This window comes from Lissotriton helveticus, chromosome 1_1 (assembly GCF_964261635.1).
Source record: "Lissotriton helveticus chromosome 1_1, aLisHel1.1, whole genome shotgun sequence".
NCBI classification, from domain to species: domain Eukaryota; kingdom Metazoa; phylum Chordata; class Amphibia; order Caudata; family Salamandridae; genus Lissotriton; species Lissotriton helveticus.
In genome coordinates, this window is record NC_136057.1 from 982,848,730 (window position 1) to 982,867,253 (window position 18,524).

The following is an 18,524-nucleotide window of genomic DNA, read 5'->3' on the forward strand; positions in this document are numbered from 1 at the left end:
AGCACTCCTCCAGGAGGTACCAACACGTTGGAACTCTACTTATTACATGCTTGATCGGCTGTTTGAGCAGTACATACCACTTAATGCTTATGTCATGACAAGAAGATCAGGGGATCCAACTGGTGTTATTAAAGCCATGACAGTTGAGATGTCCCAATGGGACCTCATTAAATGCCTGACAGAGATGCTACTTCCTTTTGAGGTCTTCACACGTGCAGTCAGCAGGGAGGACTGTACTATGAGCCAAGCTATCCCATTGTTGTACATGCTGGAGCAAGAGCTGAAGGAGGTGTCTGAAACATACGAAGGTGTTGAAGGAAAACTTGAAGCATGTAATTTGGCGAAGTCCTTAGCCAGCCGCTTATCTCAGAATACAAGGATTCAAAATAAGATTGTGTCGCATCAACATTACATTACTGCCACAATTTTGGATCCACGGTACAAATTATTTGTGAACAGTAATGCAGTAATTCCTTTTTCAGAAGGGGATGTTTCCAAGTACAAAACTGTAATAGCCGAGGAAGCCACAGATTTAGAAAACAAACGGCTCTCAATTAGAGGCCTGCCAGTGCCAGCCCAGGACAGTGCAAGTACTACTGAGCATCCTACAGAGTCAAGTTCTTCTTCACAGCATGCGAGCAGTGCGTTTGGTTCCCAGCGGTCACCAACACAAACAATAACAACAACCGTACCAACAGGATCTGATTCATCAGACACAAGCAAAAAAATAGCTGCTTGGTTTCTACAGAAAGGGATGGGTAAGTCCGTTGCTGTCGCAAAGCAAAAAGAGGACGCGCAAACCCGAGCACCAATGAACATTGAGCGGTTGGTCCAGGCCTATCTGGATGACACAACAGAGGTGTTCATGGAGCAAAGCCCATTGGTGTATTGTATAGGACAAGAAGCCAATGGCCACTGCTCAGCAGGCTGGCGATAAAGTATCTAGCTTGCCCTGTTGCAAGTGTCTCTTCTGAGAGTGTTTTCAGTGCTGCTGGTGCCATTGTGACTGTGAAAAGGACCAGTCTCTCGCCCAAAAGCGTGGAGAGGTTAACCATGGTCAAAATGAATCAACACGTGATAGCACCAGACTACAAAGTACGTGAATCAGAGCTGGAAGAGGAGAGCGAGTCGGAAGAAATAATTAGTGGGTTACAGGACCTACTTCTGTCGGAAGAACCACCAGGGTTTGAGGACAAGCTCCTCTTCCCTGACAACTAGGCTTTGAAATTGTTACATTCTCCCTTCCTTTATTTCTCCCTTCCTTATTTGTGTGTATCTGTATTTCTGACTCAAACTTCAAAACTAACACCATCTTCCTTTCTCTTTTAATTACCTATTGAGTTGCACATCTGAGCATTTACTGTGCACTCCACTCATCAGAGTCCTGCTCCATCTTCCTGGCTCACCCTAAATACATTTCCATCTTGCCAATGTACATTGGATGGAGATGGACAATAGTGCAATAATGTAGCCTCTAACAGTCCCTCCATAACAAGTGAAACGTACGTGACTATAGCCATCTTCTGTTTTGTTTCCAATCTGAAATGCATCACTGTCTTTGTAAGGCTACACCTCTGTCTGCAGGCATACACAACTCTTCAATGTCAGAACTTGAGCAGGGCTCCAAAATTAAAGTAAACTTGTCATCACTTTCAGAAGACTCTGCTGCATCTGTGATCTGACAGCCACAAAGAAGAGAAAGACAGGTATATGAAATGAATGATGCCATACATTGCATTGGCTGCTTGCTGACTCAGAGCAAATGTGCATGAAGTAGAAATATACTAGTAGTTTAATATAATAACAAAGTACTTGTGTTGTGTCTCAAGTGATGGTCATTGTTTCCATGTTGTTTAATAATATGTATCCAATTGTACTCCTAATACTGCAGATGCAGTCTGACTCTGGACTTAATCGTAGTCACTCACAGACTGAGTTGCTGTTGGTGGTCTGTTGGAGAACACGTACACATGCCACACCAGATCATGAATGATGATGACCACCATACCATCTTTGCACACTGTCAGTCAGTTTGATCAGAAATGATTGATGGAATATGTTCAGGAAGTGGAATACAAGGTAAACGCACAACCAATCAACAAGAACCTAGGCTACATGTGTGTGTGGTGGTGGAATAGAATAGTGGTATGATTGACTGCCACTTGTTTTGAAAAATACTAGGTTGATGTATATGCCTTTTGTCTGAAACTGTGAAAAATGTAGGTAAATGGAGTTTGGGCCACAGACTCACGGCCCGATGTTGTGGTGTGGCCATGTAACTGTTCTGTGCTGGCTCCTATCTTGTTGTTCTTTTTGATGACTGCTGTGCAACTAGAAGAGTAGAGTTAATCAATGTATCCAAGCAGCCTTAGTCTGAAAATCTTCTCGCTCACGAGTCTTGTCTTTTTTGCACTACACCGTAATTTATTTTTATGTTTTCATTCAGTTAACTTATTTTGTAATACCCCATTTCTTCTTTCATCAACACTTACAGGCCGGCCTTTCACCCAGCGCTATTATACGTGGAGCAACAACTCACACTTACCTTACCAATCCATCCTCCTCATCATCATCCAGCCAGAGGCGCCCAAGAATGATATAATCAGTCACAGTGTCCATGGAAGGGAGGACAAAGATGAATGACGAGATACAACTACACATTTGGCCCTGGATAACATAATACATTAACTTTAGTATCATTTTCGTAATTTTCTTTGATTCCTTTTTCCTCTTTATTTATTTTATGCTTGTGTTTGGTAATTGATTGTTCACTTAAACTATCTCTTAATTTTCTTTGCTAGGTTTCAGCCCGCTACATCAGGTATTACGGTTTCTCAGAGGGCATACAGCCTAGGCAAAAGTCATATTCATATCATGATTCATGTATAAGAAATACTTCCTTTGAATTGTGTAGTTGTAGTTAAGTAAGTACCACTTATTATTAACCATCAAGTTAATAATAAACCTTCATCATGCATCCATTTCGTTTTTCTTACTTGACTTTACATTTATTATGTAGTGGTGGATCATCAATCATCGTCTTCATTGTTTTGCTTTTGTTGTCTCCATGCGTACTGTTTTTCTTTGTCAAACCTTTCCCCAAACCCCCGTTCCCATCCATTCATCAAACCCTAACCCTCTTCCCCCGGGCTGTGTGGTTTTATATTGAGGTGTGATGTTACATTAAATCTACGCCAACAATTGATCACACGCTTGCTGGGGCAGATGCGGTGAAAGCAACACTAATGAGATCAAATGTCAACGAGCCAGGGCGAGGATCCTCTTCTGCTTGCCCACCCAAGCTCACTGTATGTACTAGTGTACAAGGCAATTAATTTCCCAAAGTGACCCAACAAATACATCTAAATAATTGGTGGCATTGTTTGAATTTAATTTGACAGAATTTAAGTTTAAAAATGGGATTGTGTTTACTGACTCCTTTATCACAACTACATTTATCTTCTGGTACTTGGCAGTAACCCTGGGCGAAGAACTACGCTCCGCTCGCGGAGCTTGCGGAGTTTCGGCAGCTCCGCGTTCCGCGGAGAACGCGTAGCTGTCGATAACTCCGCGATCCGGTGCGTAGCGTAGTTCTCGCGCGCTGAATAACATTATCGCGTGCGCGGCAATGGCTTACCTTCGTTCTGCGTTCGTTTTTTCCTGGTCGCTTGTGCCACCATGTTTGGAAACACTCTCGCACAGCCCCGTGCGACTGTGCGAACGCGATAACGTCATTTTGATGCGAGATAGCGTCATAAGGACGCGCGAGGATGCTTTTTGGTAAGATCGAGTTGCCGAACACGCAGAAACTGCATTCTTGCACAGAATAACTCGCGAGCATGTTAAAACCATAATAAATTACCATTTTGGTTAGGAAAAAAAAGGCAAAAAACCTTAAAGTTGTACCTTTGGCTTTATTTTTAGGGGGGAAGGACCCCTCTTTTTGTTTCTACTCTTGTTTTGCAGAGTAAGGAGGAAGGGCTCTTGAGTTTACAACTTCCTGTTCCTGTCCACCAGGCTCCTCCCAGTGCTTTGTCCATGTGGTGCTCACTTTCCTTTGGATTTTGAGCTGGAAGGATCACTTTCTGTCTGTGTTGGCTGCATTACTGATTTACCTTGGATTTAATGAGGACTTTTTGAATTGGAATTCTCTTTTTCAAGTAAGTTTGTGTAATGTATGAGTGATGTAGACTTGTGCTTGTTTGATTTGATTTTTTTTTAACAACAGTATTCAATCCTGGAATTAAATTATTGATGGAGGCCTGTACTTTCATGAGGTCCCAAATTGTAAATTTTTTCTAACATTGCATTTTGTGGAATTTAAAATGTTTCTAATTTTTAAGCCAATATGTGACCCTAGTAGCTAGTACCCCATGTAGTTAGTGTGTAGGCATGCATGAGTTCATTTTATTAACTTTCTGTGGTTGGCCTGGCCATGTGTTGGCGGCCATTTAATGTTTCCAGCCACTTTGCTCTTGCCATAGGCCTCCAACCTTGTGGCCTACTCTGCCAGTAGGCCATAGGTACTACTCATAGGGTCATGAAAGTTAATCAACTGTTTTTGTGGTGTACCCTTAATGTGAAAAACATGGATGGCTTGGATTGATATAGAAAATCTTATTTTTATGTGTGGGGTATTTCTGGTTTTGGGTGTGTTTAAACTTTAAATACTCTGTCAATTTCTGCCATTAGGTAACCCTAGGAATACAGCTTGGGTAGTTTTGGTAACTTCGCACCATGTGAGCACGTGAACTTACATTTTTTGTCGTGTTCGCGCACTCAATGTACTTGCTCGGGAACGCGAACACGACTTTTTATTCCGTTCGCGCTGCCGAACATGCCGATTTAGCATTCTCGCGGACAATATGTCCCGAGTTGCATAAAAGTTTCTCAAAAATGTTGCAGGTCTTTCTTGTGCACCTAAAAATTCCTCATTTATGTTATGTTCTCATTTTGTTAGTACTTTTCTCTTTTTGGAGCATGGACCACTTCCATTTTCTCTCCTCTGTTATTTTTTTTTTTTTTTTGGGGTGGGGTGACCAATTTGGGCGGTGGTGTGGTGTGTCCATTTTCTGAAGCAAAGCATTGTCCCTTTGCCATAGGCATTATTGTCTGTCTTCTCTTTCTTGTCATGTTGTTGTTGGTGGCCAGGCCATGTGGTGGCGGCCATTTTGTGTATGCTTCCTTTGTGATTTATTTTGCCATGTTGTTGTTGGTGGCCAGGCCATGTGGTGGAGGCCATTTTGTAAAGTTGTCCATGTTGTTGTTGGTGGCCAGGCCCTATGGTGGTGATCTTTTTGTGTATGCTTCCTTTGTGATTTATTTTGCCATGTTGTTGTTGGTGGCCAGGCCATGTGGTGGAGGCCATTTTGTATATACATCCTTTGTGATTTTGCCATGTTGTTGTTGGTGGCCAGGCCATGTGGTGGCGGCCATTTTGTGTATGCTTCCTTTGTGATATATTTTGCCATGTTGTTGTTGGTGGCCAGGCCATGTGGTGGAGGCCATTTTGTATCTACATCCTTTGTGATTTTGCCATGTTGTTGTTGGTGGCCAGGCCATGTGGTGGCGGCCATTTTGTGTATGCTTCCTTTGTGATATATTTTGCCATGTTGTTGTCGGTGGCCAGGCCCTATGTCGGCGGCCATTTTGTGTGTCCTTCCTTTGTGCTTTTGCCATAGGCATAGGCCTCCAACCTTGTGGCCTACTCTGGCAGTAGGCCATAGGTACTACTCATAGGGTCATGAAAGTTAATCAACTGTTTTTGTGGTGTACCCTTAAATGTGAAAATCATGGATGGCTTGGATTGATATAGAAAATCTTATTTTTATGTGTGGGGTATTTCTGGTTTTGGGTGTGTTTAAACTTTAAATACTCTGTCAATTTCTGCCATTAGGTAACCCTAGGAATACAGCTTGGGTAGTTTTGGTAACTTCGCACCATGTGAGCACGTGAACTTACATTTTTTGTCGTGTTCGCGCACTCAATGTACTTGCTCGGGAACGCGAACACGACTTTTTATTCCGTTCGCGCTGCCGAACATGCCGATTTAGCATTCTCGCGGACAATATGTCCCGAGTTGCATAAAAGTTTCTCAAAAATGTTGCAGGTCTTTCTTGTGCACCCAAAAAAACAGAATTTGTCATTTGGTTGTTGTTTTGGGAGCCTGGGCAGGGGTTTCTTTGTATGTGTTTTTGCGGTGTTATGTTTACAACCTCTGTCTTAGCCATGGGCTATTTATTCCTTGCACATTAATCTGTCATGTGCAGCAGGCATCCTCGTTTTTCTGTCCATATTGGTATCTATAGGCCTGCTTCACTTTATTGGTTCTTTCTGGACTTCATGTGGCCTTTGAGCTGTGGTGCTGCTGGACTGGTATTATTAGTCTTCTGTTTTGTCTTTTATACATTGACCTGTGTGTCTTTCAATTGTTCACGTTGCCTTACTGCTTGTTTGACTGATGTTGTTCTGCCTTCTTTACTTGTAGGTGCACAAAAAAGACTGAGGAGGTGCTGGTTGTTTTTTCATCCATCGCTCGTTCTACCGCCAGACGGACGTCCTTCAGTTGGACGCCACGTGTGGTGTGTGACTCATCTGACCAGACATCTCTGCAATTTGTGCTGCTGTGAGCTGACTGACATCAGAACAAGATGGGCCCTAAGAAAGCTACCAGGTCCTCCACCACAAAGAAAGTTGCTGCGAAGAAGGAACAGCAGAAGGAAGTGTCACTTAAGTCTGGTATGGACCCCAAAACCTTTTTTGGCACCCCAAAAGGTACGCCTGCAGCAGCGGGGTCTGGGGTGCAAGCTGGGACCAGCACATCTGCATTAGTGGGGGCAAGCCAGCATCCCAGGGCCAAGCACATGATGAGGGTCGAAGAGGTAGCCAGCCTTCTGCTTGCGAGCAGTGATACTGAGCCAGAACTAAACTTATCGCTGTCTCAAAGTAGTACACAATCCACGCAAGATGGAAGTGCTCAACAACCACCGCCAGCAGTAGATGTTCAACAACCACAACCACCGCCCGCAATAGGAGTTGTTCACCCACAACCACAACCACTTCCCGCAACAGTTGTTGAACAACCACAACCACCGCCCGCAACAGTTGTTGTTGAAAAACCCCAGCCCGCAATAGTACTTCCTCAAGAACAACAACCACCATCTCCGCACCAAATAGTAGTAGTTGTTCCTCCCGAAGTCGGGGCAGTTCAGGAAGTAGAGCCTCCTTCCGAGCAAGAAGAAGAGGAAGCCACTTCTGTAGGTGATCTATTTCCTTCGAATTCACCAAGGGAAAGGAGGGTTAGTGCATCGAGTTCTTCGCAAAGCATCGCTTCCGATGACCTTGATACGGATTGGCAGCCACAACTATCTGCGCATTCAAAGGAGAGACATCCCAAGAAGACCATGCTAGGAAAAAGGAAGTTTCCAGGCAGGCTTGAACTTATGGAGGTCGATGTAGGTGAGCAGGATACTGCTGGTGATAAAGACGGGTCTGACACTGTCATCATCACAAGCGTTATTCCTGGTGCAGAGGATGTAGAGACAAACATTTTCACCCTATCCAGAAATGCTGCAATGACTGATGAGCAGGTACCACGCATAACTCCTACACACTCAACACCCACAGTAACACCAGCTCCAATTTTTTCAACAGCGAAGGCCCGGCAGCATCCGACATCCAGCAGAAGCGCCACTTCAACAGAAGGAGGTAGTGGCAGTACTAGGACTGAGCTGTCCCATAGTCAAATTCCACAATCCTCCAGTCCATCCGGCATTGGCAGTGGGTCCTCCTCTTCCTATGGCAGGAGACAAAAGTTTACCTCCCCAGTGTGGGACTTCTTTACGGTTCACCCAGTTCAGGAGAACATTGCTGTATGCACCATTTGTCATGCCAATGTTAGTCGTGGTAAGCTTGGTACAAACTATGGGACTGGAGGCCAAACGACCCATTTGAAAAAAACACACGTGATCAGGTGGGAGAACCACCTTGCAAGCTTAAAAAATGTTAGCACTCGTGTTGGTGGGGATACAGTGGTACAAGGTCCACTCATGGTTGACCAGGAGGTAGAAGAAGAGGGAGACGATGACCTTCTATCTAGGAGTGGTACACAATCGACCCCTGTCGCCAGCACTGGAGTGGTAAAGTCCACATCCTCCGCATCTGCAACTTCTCAGTGGCACCAGAGTCAGCTGGAAACACCAAGGAGTGCAAAGTCTGCGATGCAAGGTGGTCCGTCTAGCACAACTCAAAGACATGCAAAGCAGCTTACCATTCCTAGCATGTTAAGGCAGGAGGGAAAGTACGAGCGGAACCACCCAGTAGCACGTTTATACAATGCCAAACTTGCGAAAATGTTAGCACTGGACCTTCTCCCATTTTCATTTGTTGAGGCTGTTGGATTTCTGGAATTAGTGGCAACCCTCTGCCCAAAATGGAACGTTCCCAGTCGCTACTATTTTGCCCGAGTGGCTGTTCCAGCACTACACCACGATGTGCTGGAATTGATTGGGAAAGCCTTACAACAGAGTGTTGTCCATTGTATCCACCTGACAACAGACATGTGGAGCAGTTGCGATGCTACAGATTTCATGTGCATCACCGCACACTGGATCTCTTTTGCAGGTGTTAAAGACAAGTTAACTTCAGGCCTCCGTGACGTTGCTGGAATTTTTAATGATACGCGCAGACATGCAACTATAGCCATGTTTGGTATGGACAAAAGTCATACTGCTGAAAACATTTTGTCTGACTTTAACGACAAGGTCTTTGAATGGCTGAAACCAAGAGGCCTTAAGATTGGTTTTGTTTCCACCGACAATGGCAGTAATGTAGTGAAGGCAATGAGAGAAGGACATTATTTCAGGGTACCCTGTTTGGCACACTGCATAAACTTAGTCGTGCAAGACTTTCTGAAAAATGAAGCCAAAGTCAGCAACATAATGGCCATCTGCAGAAGAATATGCACGCACTTTAACCATTCTTTCAAAGGACGGAAGCTGCTACGGGTCATTCAGCAAGAGCATAGGTTGCCAGTCAAAGCACTGATCCAGGAGGTCCCAACACGTTGGAACTCAACTTATTTCATGCTTGAGCGTCTCTTTGAGCAGTACATCCCACTGAATGCTTATGTCATGTCAAGAAGATTAGGGGATCCTACTGTTAATCTTAAAGCCCTGACCATTGAGATGTGGCAGTGGGACCTCATTAAATGCATCACAGAGATGCTACAACCCTTTGAGGTCTTCACACGTGCAGTTAGCAGGGAGGACTGTACTATGGGCCAAGCCATCCCATTGTTGTACATGCTTGAGCAACAGGTGAAGGAGGTCTGTGAAACATACGAAGGTGACGAACAAAAAGTTGATGCATATACCTTAGCCAAGGGCTTAGTCAACCGCTTGTGTGAAAATGTAAGGCTCAACAATATTGTGTCAGGTGAACATTACATAACTGCAACAATCTTGGATCCACGGTACAAATTATTTGTCAGCAGTAACGAAGTAATTCCATTTTCAGATGAGGATGTTGACAAGTACAAAACTTCCATAGCTGCGGAAGCTAATGAGTTAGAAACTGAACGGCTGTTACTTAAAGGCCTGCCACTGCCAGCCCAGGCCAGTCCAAGTACTCCTGACGCAAGTTCTTCACAGCGTGAGAGCAGTGCGTCTGCTTTCCAGCAGGCACCAACAGTACCAAAAGCAGCACCTACACGATCTGATTCAGCAGACCCAACCAAAAGCATAACTGATTTTTTTATACAGAAAGGGATGGGTAAGTCCGTTGCTGTTGCAAAGGGAAAAGAGGACCAGCAAAGCCGAGCACCAATGAACATTGAGCGGATGGTTCAGGCCTATCTGGATGACACAACAGAGGTGTTCATGGAGCAAAGCCCATTGGTCTATTGGTATGAAAGAAGGAGACAGTGGCCAGTGCTGAGCAGGCTGGCGATAAAGTATCTGGCTTGTCCTGTAGCCAGTGTCTCCTCTGAGCGGGTTTTCAGTGCTGCTGGTGCCATTGTCACATCGAAAAGGACTAGTCTCTCCCCCAAAAGCGTGGAGCGGCTGACAATGATAAAAATGAATCAACGCTTCATACCACCAGACTATCAAGTACGTGAATCACCGCCGGATGAAGAAAGCGAGTGTGAAGAAGACGTCCTCACTACTGGGTTACATGACCTACTTCTGTCTGAACGCACAGAGTTTGAGGACGAGCTCCTCTTCCCTGACAACTAGGACAGGTATGTTAAAGGAATGATGCAATGCATTGCATAGGATTGTTTAGCCGACTCTGAGCAAATGTGCATGGAATTAAAGTATGCTAGTAGTAACTTCAGACTCACGTGATGGGCAATTTTCCCATGTTATTTAATAATATAAATTATTTATGCACTTGTGACCCTACTACTACAGGTGCAGTCAGTACTTAATTTATCGTTCGTAGTGCATGTTCATGTTGCACAACGTACATTATTTGGTGAAACAGTCCCCCCTCCACCCCCCCAACAAACACAAATGAACTTCAAATGTTTTCTTGTGAAAATAATATCTTTGTTTTATTTTTATATTTTAATAATGATAATAGAAAAATAAAATATATAACAAATGTAACCCCCTGACCCAGAGCTGTCCCTCCCTACCCTCCCCTAACCCCAACCAAATTTCAACCCAAATGTACACCCCAACTCCCACATCCCACCCACCAACAAAAGGATTAAAAAAGGGGCAAAAAACAGGGTCCATTTCAAAGCCGGCGGGCTTTCAGGTGTTTGTCCACCAGTATTTTGACACGCTCCTCTAGACCGTCCTCCTGCTTCTTCCGCTCCTCCTCCAACTTCGCTACCCGGCGGAGAATCTTTGCTTTGAAAGCACGGCACCTACACTTGCATGCATGTGGTTGTTGTTGTTGTTGTGGGGGGGCCGCCGAAGATGTAACAATGCGGCGGCGGGCGGCTGCCTGACCACGGCGACGTAGTCCTGCAGGCTTGGGGCCCGGGGCATTGGAAGAGGCAGCAGCTGCTGCCGCCGCCTCCTCCTCCTCCTCCTCGGCCTGATCCACCAGCCGGCGGTAGGCCTCTACAATTGCCTGCAGTTTCCGCTGCCGGGCCCGGACTGCCAACTCCTTCCTGGTTGGTTTTTGGGAAGGAGTAACTATAAAGAAAGAAACAGAATTGTTAATCCAAACTCCCCGCAAATCAAGAACACAACATTGATTCAACACATAGTGGGCGGCACAGTAGCACTAGCAAGCAAGCTGAGTACCAGAAATAGTGTTGCGTCTATCTTGAACATTCTACAGCCTCTATTCATTTTTCGGACTTTTTGTCACGGCTTTATGTCTGCCCTATTAGCATGGGTGTACTTCAACGGTCACACACATTAGAACGAACACCTGTCTTTTACATATCTCCTTTTGTTCCGGGAAGGCGGGAACACTCTCAAAGTAACATTAATTAACAGGGGGCAGCTAGTAGCACATGTCTAGTAAAGACTATAATACTTTATACCGCGCAACAAACCTTATTTGGTTTGTGTTTCACCAGCAACGACCCATGCACCCAGTCGTCCCCTCCTTCCCTTGCCTTTGGGTTTGCCCAAAACACCGCAGCTGCTGAGACTATCCACTAACCACCGGTATTGGGTGTGTCTCCCAACCACGCTGGCAGCTGTGTTTTCCCCTTTACATGCTTTAACAACAACCCATGCATCCGACTGCTATCAGGCACTTGCATTACTGTAGTGGTAATGCTTAGCATGCTAATGACAAGTAAAGGTAACATATATTTTCCAGTAGAGTACAGTGAGAAAGTTTTCCCCTCCCACCAAGTAATGCAGATCACTATTGAATCTAACTTACCATCGCCCGCCGCTGTTGGCTCCCCCCCCACTGCTGCTGGTGTAGGTGCCTCTGTTCCTCCTGTCCCCGCCGGGAGCGCTGAAGCAGCGCCGCTGTCCCCGTCGGCACTGGTCGATGGTAAGGGTTCTGCACCTATAAAAATAAGTACGCCTTTTTAGATGGATGCACAGCCCACTTTGTACTTGTTCACCAAGAATGGAGTTCTTCAAAACAGTTAAGTCCAACGTACGTAATCAGTATGAGTCCACATTGCATAGTACAGCAGAGTCACTAGACATATTATTAGCATTCATTGTTATCGTATGGTACCCAAGCTCATCTCATCTGTCCTGCTACTCTAGTCCTTGGAAATTGGAAGTGAACTATGTAACCTTTGTACATCAATGTATCCAGTTTTGCGCATGTGTTAACTCGCAGCTTGTTGCGCAGTACGAGAAGACGCTCTGGGGCAACACATCATTGTTCAATGCATACACCTGAAGAGGTGGGAAAGTAAAAGGGCCCGTATTTAAGTTTTCTATGTGGATTGTGGGATACAGTTTGCTTACAGGTTACACAACTTCTTTTTAGCATGGCTGCATAAAACTGGCATAAATGTATTTAATACTGTCTAACGTGCACCACTTTTGTCATTATTTTTCGGCAGGTGAGAAGATTGCCTTCTACGAAGCGGACATTTCCATAGCTTACAAAAAAAGAGGAATATCTGACCAGTATACGTTGGTGAGAGGTCTCCGATAGTTGCCACATTTCCCTATTGTGCACTAGTAGCTGTACAAATGTTGATTACTTTATTATGCCTGTTTTAACTCTGGATTTTTTCTGGTGGGCCCTTCAACGTATTGGACGGAAGCACTTAAAAACATTGATGTTACTTACTTACTTCTAACAAAATAAAGCTTTGGAATGACCACTTTGACTCTGAAGTTTATTTTCACTGTCTGTTGTCTTAGAGACTCACACGAGTGAGTGAGCAAAAGGGGGTTTCTTAGCTAACGGTTTGTGTCCTAAAAGCATTCGGCATCTTGGTATTGGGGTTCAGGAGTGTGATTTGAACAATAGACCAATGACTCAGGCCATATAGGCTGACGTTCAGTGAATTGTGCGTTCCTCAGAGTTCTGTGACTGAGGTGTAAGTAAGGTCCAACCTGCCTATCAGTACCAACAACATCCAATTTTCGTGTGCATAGTTACATAGTTGTGCAATATGTATATAACTCCGTAGGAGATAGAAGAATACCCACAAGACTAGTAGTGGTATACTAACGTTTACAAAAATACTAGACAAACATCATTCTGGATGCCTACTTGGTTGCTGTCAATTGACAAAGCACTGCAGACACATTACAGAGGAAAAAACAAGCACTGTTGGACTTACTGGGGACAGCAGCAGGATCCGCAGTAGAGGAGCTCTGTGTAACTGGTGGTTCACCCGCCGACTCGGTCCCTGTATTCTGCTTGCCCCTGGATTCTGTGGTTCATGTAAAAATTAAAATAATAAACATAGATAAATACATTGAGTGATGTGAAACATAGACATAATTGCAAATCACACTGCTACAGTGGAACAGAGCCGGAGGCAACAAATCCATGCCAGGGGCCGCAACGCAAATATGTATCCATCCTTAGAGTATTATTACATTAAGGATATCTATTGGTGCGGTGGCCCCTGAAGTTTGGTGCCCCTGTGCAGTTGCACAGCTTGCACATGCCCCCTAGAGCCGGCCCTGGCTGAGGTAAGAAGAACAAAGTAACGTTAGCATTCTTTGCAAGAAAAGGATTCCATTCATGCAGAAGAGAAGGCCGTGAAAAAAATGCTACAATATGCAAACAACGTACAATTAATAATTATCCATCCACCGCTATTTCACTGACGGACAAAGGAAGGACAAGACTCTATTAATAGCATTAACTAACTCCAGTTCTCAGCAATAAAGAAAATCTCACATCAATAAACAGCAACAGCTAGCGCCAAGTTGAAACAACACGCAAGAGCCAGTGAAGAAGAAGAACACTGTCATACAATGACAGTAGATATACCGGAATACATCGCAAATGTAACTAGGGGCAACAGTCATCGCGTTACTTATTCAGCCAATATTTACAAAGATACAATAACAATATTTAGACAACTATATATCTATATATGTATATATATATATATATATATATAATCTATATGTATATAAATATATATATATATATATATATATATATATATACACACTTTATTTTTGGGGTAGCCACTCACCAAGACCCACAACCTCCACACCAAGCAGGTCCAACAGGTCCTGCTCACGGTCCAAAATGTCGGCCCAGCGGTGGGACAGCTGATGGTGGGTACGCCGGATACCGGAGCAGCGGAAGACTGCACGGCGCACCTTCCCCCACCGCCGGAGACGCTCTTCAATGTGCTGGTATCCGGAGCCGGGCCTGCCGCCTGCTGCCAAAGTCAAGGGGAGGTGACGTTGGATAAAAAAGACCAGGGCGGCCAACTCCTCCTCCCCAAAAAGTTGGCGGGGCGTCACTCCTGCCGGGCGCATTCTGCCGCAAGGCAGCCTGGTTTTTTTAGGCACAGCCGCCTTGCCCTTTGAGCCGCCGATTCTGCTGGCACCCTTCACCATGGTTCTGGGTGGAGGGGAGAAGGAAAGTTGAAGACAAAAAGGTTAGGGGAAGAAAGAAGAAAGATAAAAGAAGGAAGTAATATAAAACAAGAGAAAAGTTGCAAAAAAAGTGGTAAAAGTAACAATAAAATGAGAAATATAAACCTAGGCACAGACAGAAATAGGTACGAAGTAAAGAAAGTTAGAAAAACTGAGGGAAAAGACCAGGATGGAAGAGATAGGAGTGAGATGCTGAAGTAGGCCCAAAACCATAGCCAGAGTGTGAAATCGAAGATGGCTCTGCCCGTCGCGACCGCCGCGGTAAGTTCGCGCGATATTTGACGCGATCACGCACTTTGGCAGTGCGAACGAGAAGATGAGTTCCCGAACATGTCTAACACAACGCGAACACGTTACTTGTGACCCGGAACCGGAAATAAGGGAACGCAAGCGGGCGGGACAAACCTCATTGAGTAACTTAGCGCGCTAGCTATCGCGAGCATGCAGGCAGCGCCCCGAACACGCGCACCGCGCTCCCGAAGACGAAAAACGGCGCGCGAACGGGTCTAGCAACCTACTACGCATGTCCGCGGAGCTACGCGTAGCTCGCGGAGTGCAAGTGCGTCTTCGCGTAGCTTCGCGGAGTGCGGCTACGCGAACTACGCCCAGGGTTACTTGGCAGTCCCCGACAACATTGATTTCTTTGAGTTTAGCACTAGCAGTTGCAATATTGTTTGTATTTTTTTGGGTCAGTCTTATGTACTGTATTTTTCAACTTCTCCCACATTCTGTCTCAGGCAAATGACTGTCTCTTTGTTTTTGTTTTCCAATGCTAGTGCCAGTGTCTACTAGTCTACTACTACCATCACACAACCACGGCATCTTCTCCGTTGTCTTGGGAAACCATGCAGCCCTGCTTGCAGTGCCAAACTTAATCATCATCAATCACAGGTAAGAAGAGAAGTTTGCTAGGAGGTATAATGGAGGAGAGACTGGTAGTACAAATAGGACAAATATAACTCAGTGAGGGGTACCACATCTATCTGTTGGCATGATGTTGTTACATGTGGTGAATTAATAAATTATTTCAATCAAACACTGGCCGCTGCCCTGCATGTAGAGTAAACCTTGTGACGTACAACAGTAACCCCACCACAAAACAACATCATATGTGTACATTGACAATAAATAACATTTATTGATGTACATAAAAAAAATCCTCCTAGTCCTCTCCTATCCCACCCCTATCCCCACCCTAACCCCAACCAATGTCCAAGTCCAAAGAATGTCCCACAAAAATAACCCCAACACCCAATTCTCACCCACCAACAAAAGTATTAAAAAAGGGGCAAATGAACAGGGTCCATCACAATCGGCGGGCTTTAAGGTGTTTGTCCACCAATATCTTCACACGCTCCTCTAATTGATCCTCCAACTTTGACACCCGGAAGAGAATCTTTTGCTGAAATGCACGGCACCTACATTTGCATGCATGATGTGGGGGGGCGGCAGATGTTGTTAAATGCCGGCGGTGAGCGGCTGCCTGACCACGGCGCCGTATTCCTGCAGGTGGGGCCTGACTGGGGCCTGGGGCATTGGTAGAGGCAGCAGCTGCTGCCTCTTCTTCCTCCTCCTTGGCCTCAGCCACCAGCCGGCGGTACTCCTCCACAATGGCCTGCAGTTTCCTTTGCCGGGCCCTGGCTGCCAACTCCTTCCTTGATGGTTTCTGGGAAGGAGTATGAGTATCTATAAAAAAATAAACAGAATTATAACTGAAACTCTTCCAAATTAATTCAACACATAGTGGCATAGTAGCACTACGAAGCGCAGTACATACAAATGGTGGCAACTTTTAGTATCTATCTAATCTATCCTCCTGCTTCCCCTGCCTGTAACTTTTGTTGAAGTTTTTTTCTGGCATTATACTGGCCCTAGTACTATGGGTGGACTTGTGTACACAGAAGAACACCAGTATTTTTTGTATCTCCTTTTATATTTTCAAAGTAAGACTCTGCTTCCAGTGACAGTCTCCACCTATGATGAATACAATACATTTAGGGGGAAAACAACCAATAAAAATAAATGTCTATCATTCTTTATTATCGCCTTAGCTGGTTTCACTTTCACCAACAACCACCCATGCGTCCACTCCTTCCTTGCCTTGGGTTTCATTGTCACAAACTCCACTCATGATTCTTGCTATCCACTATATCCATGCACCCATATTGTTTTGCCCAACCAGGCATGCATCTTCTCTTCACCTTCCAGTTCTACCCATCCTTCAACAACCCATGCATCGGATTCATATCAGCCACGTGCATGAACCTTCCAAAGTATCCTTCTATGGTAGTCTTATTACATCTTTCGTCCTTCCTCCTTCCTCCCTAGTTCACTTCTTTCCCTTTTTGTTCAACACATCCCTCAAGGTCATCTGATCTGACTTTTAGTCTTCTCCATAACTTTCACAGCTGAGTTGGAGTCTGATAGAAGAGGCCTTGTTTACTCAACTCACGCTGGTAATGCTGCAAAGGGTGTCTTCTTCAACCATTGTATATTGTCCAGTACAATTTCAAATTCATACTTTCTTAATAAGTCTCAGCACAGTGAGGGAAATTTTCCCCTTCCACCTAGTAATGCAAATAAGTAATGAATATAACTTACCACCGCCCACCGCTGAAGTTTCCTCCCCCACTGTTGCTACTGCAGGTGCCGCAGCCACTGTCCCCTCCTGGATGGCATTAGTATCACCGCTGGCCCCGTCGGCAGTGGCACTGGTCGTTGGTAGTGATTGTGCACCTATAAAAGCAAGTACACCTTTTGAGATGCCTGCACAACTTCACCTATTTTACTAGTTGTACTTCACCAGGAAGGAAGATTTAAAATACAGTTACGTACATGAGTGTTGCATACAACTAAAGAGGTTGACTTACTTACTTACTTACAGTATTGTTAATCCCTTTTGCTTATCCATAATGTTACACTTTTTGGCATGACTGCTATAAACTGGCATAGTTGTATTCACTGTCTAACGTGCAGCATTTTTCTCCTAGGCAGATGAGAAGATTGCCTTCTACGAACCAGAGATTAGAAGAGCTTTCGAAAGATGCATGTGTAACCAGTATACGTTCAACGGTGAGGGGTCTCCCACAATTCCCACAGTTCTCTATTGTGCACTAGTTGTACACAAATGTAGAGTATTTAATCTTCTTTATTTTGCATGGTGGAGCTGGATGTTATTCATGGAACAACTTACAAGTTACAACAATACAAAGCTTGTTATTAAAAAAATTAAGTTTTTGAACTTGCACATAGACTCTGTGATATATTTTGAGTGTCTGGGGTGTTGTGGACTTAAACGAGTGAGTGAGCGAAAGGGTGTTCTTCTGTTCTGGGTTGTGTAAGAAAATCATTGGGTATATCTAACTATCTTCTTGTGGGGGTCAGTAGTGGGACAAATTACTATGACTGAGACACTTAGGTAGGTAGACTGTCGTTGAATTGTGGGTTCTTCTGACTGAGTTCTGTGACTAGGGTGTAAGTAAGGTCCAACCTCCCTATCACCAACATCCTATTTTCTTGTGCATAGTTCTGTATGTGCCTGTGCAGAGAATAACCGCAACAGTAGTAGTAGTATAATAACCTAACAAAAATTAGTAGGCAAACATCTGGTTGCGCATTTTTGGGGTGGGAATTGACAAAGACTAGAGATTACAGAGGACAACGCAAAAGACAGGAGTGGACCCAGTGGCTACAGCTATTCTATCACAGCTTTACCTTAACTAAAGAGTGGCCAACAGGGCAAGCTTAGCTAAAGACAGTCTAATAGTAGTAGCACAGAGAGTCATCGGGCAGAGGCAGTTTGAAGGAATTTAAAGTCAGGGATGACATTAGATACCCAAAATTTGGAAAACAAATTGAAGACCAAAAAAGGTTTAGCTAACATTTAATTAGGAAGGAGGCTAATAGGTTTGAAACAATGAGGTGCGTTAAAAAGTTTGGGAAATATAATTCATAATAATATAAGCACTGGAGGACTTACTGGGGCCAGCAGCAGGATCCTCGGTA

At 44.5% G+C, this 18,524-nt stretch overlaps 1 protein-coding gene and 1 long non-coding RNA gene across 4 annotated transcripts in view; both read left to right on the plus strand.

Moving 5' to 3' along the window:
• LOC144771584 (uncharacterized) overlaps positions 1–18,524 on the plus strand; it is a 121,400-nt gene that overhangs the window by 62,104 nt on the left and 40,772 nt on the right. Inside the window, exons 3-4 of one of the 2 annotated variants that reach the window (XR_013599371.1) lie at positions 15,296–15,410; positions 17,510–17,591. This is a non-coding gene — a long non-coding RNA (uncharacterized LOC144771584). Of the gene's footprint in view, positions 1–1,891; positions 2,080–2,494; positions 2,965–15,295; positions 15,411–17,509; positions 17,592–18,524 lie in introns of those variants that run through there. The other variant, XR_013599374.1, reaches the window with a different exon arrangement.
• Positions 3,879–12,769, plus strand: LOC144819606 (zinc finger BED domain-containing protein 6-like). 2 transcript variants are annotated; one of them, XM_078677437.1, is made up of 3 exons: positions 3,879–4,160; positions 6,488–10,240; positions 12,503–12,769. In XM_078677437.1, exon 2 carries the CDS (start codon positions 6,651–6,653, stop codon positions 10,233–10,235), a length of 3,585 nt encoding a protein of 1,194 aa, XP_078533563.1. In that variant the 5' UTR covers positions 3,879–4,160; positions 6,488–6,650; the 3' UTR covers positions 10,236–10,240; positions 12,503–12,769. The 2 variants fall into 2 exon arrangements, with proteins under 2 accessions (XP_078533563.1, XP_078533556.1); XM_078677430.1 differs by lacking the exon at positions 3,879–4,160 and having other exon boundaries at positions 6,287–10,240.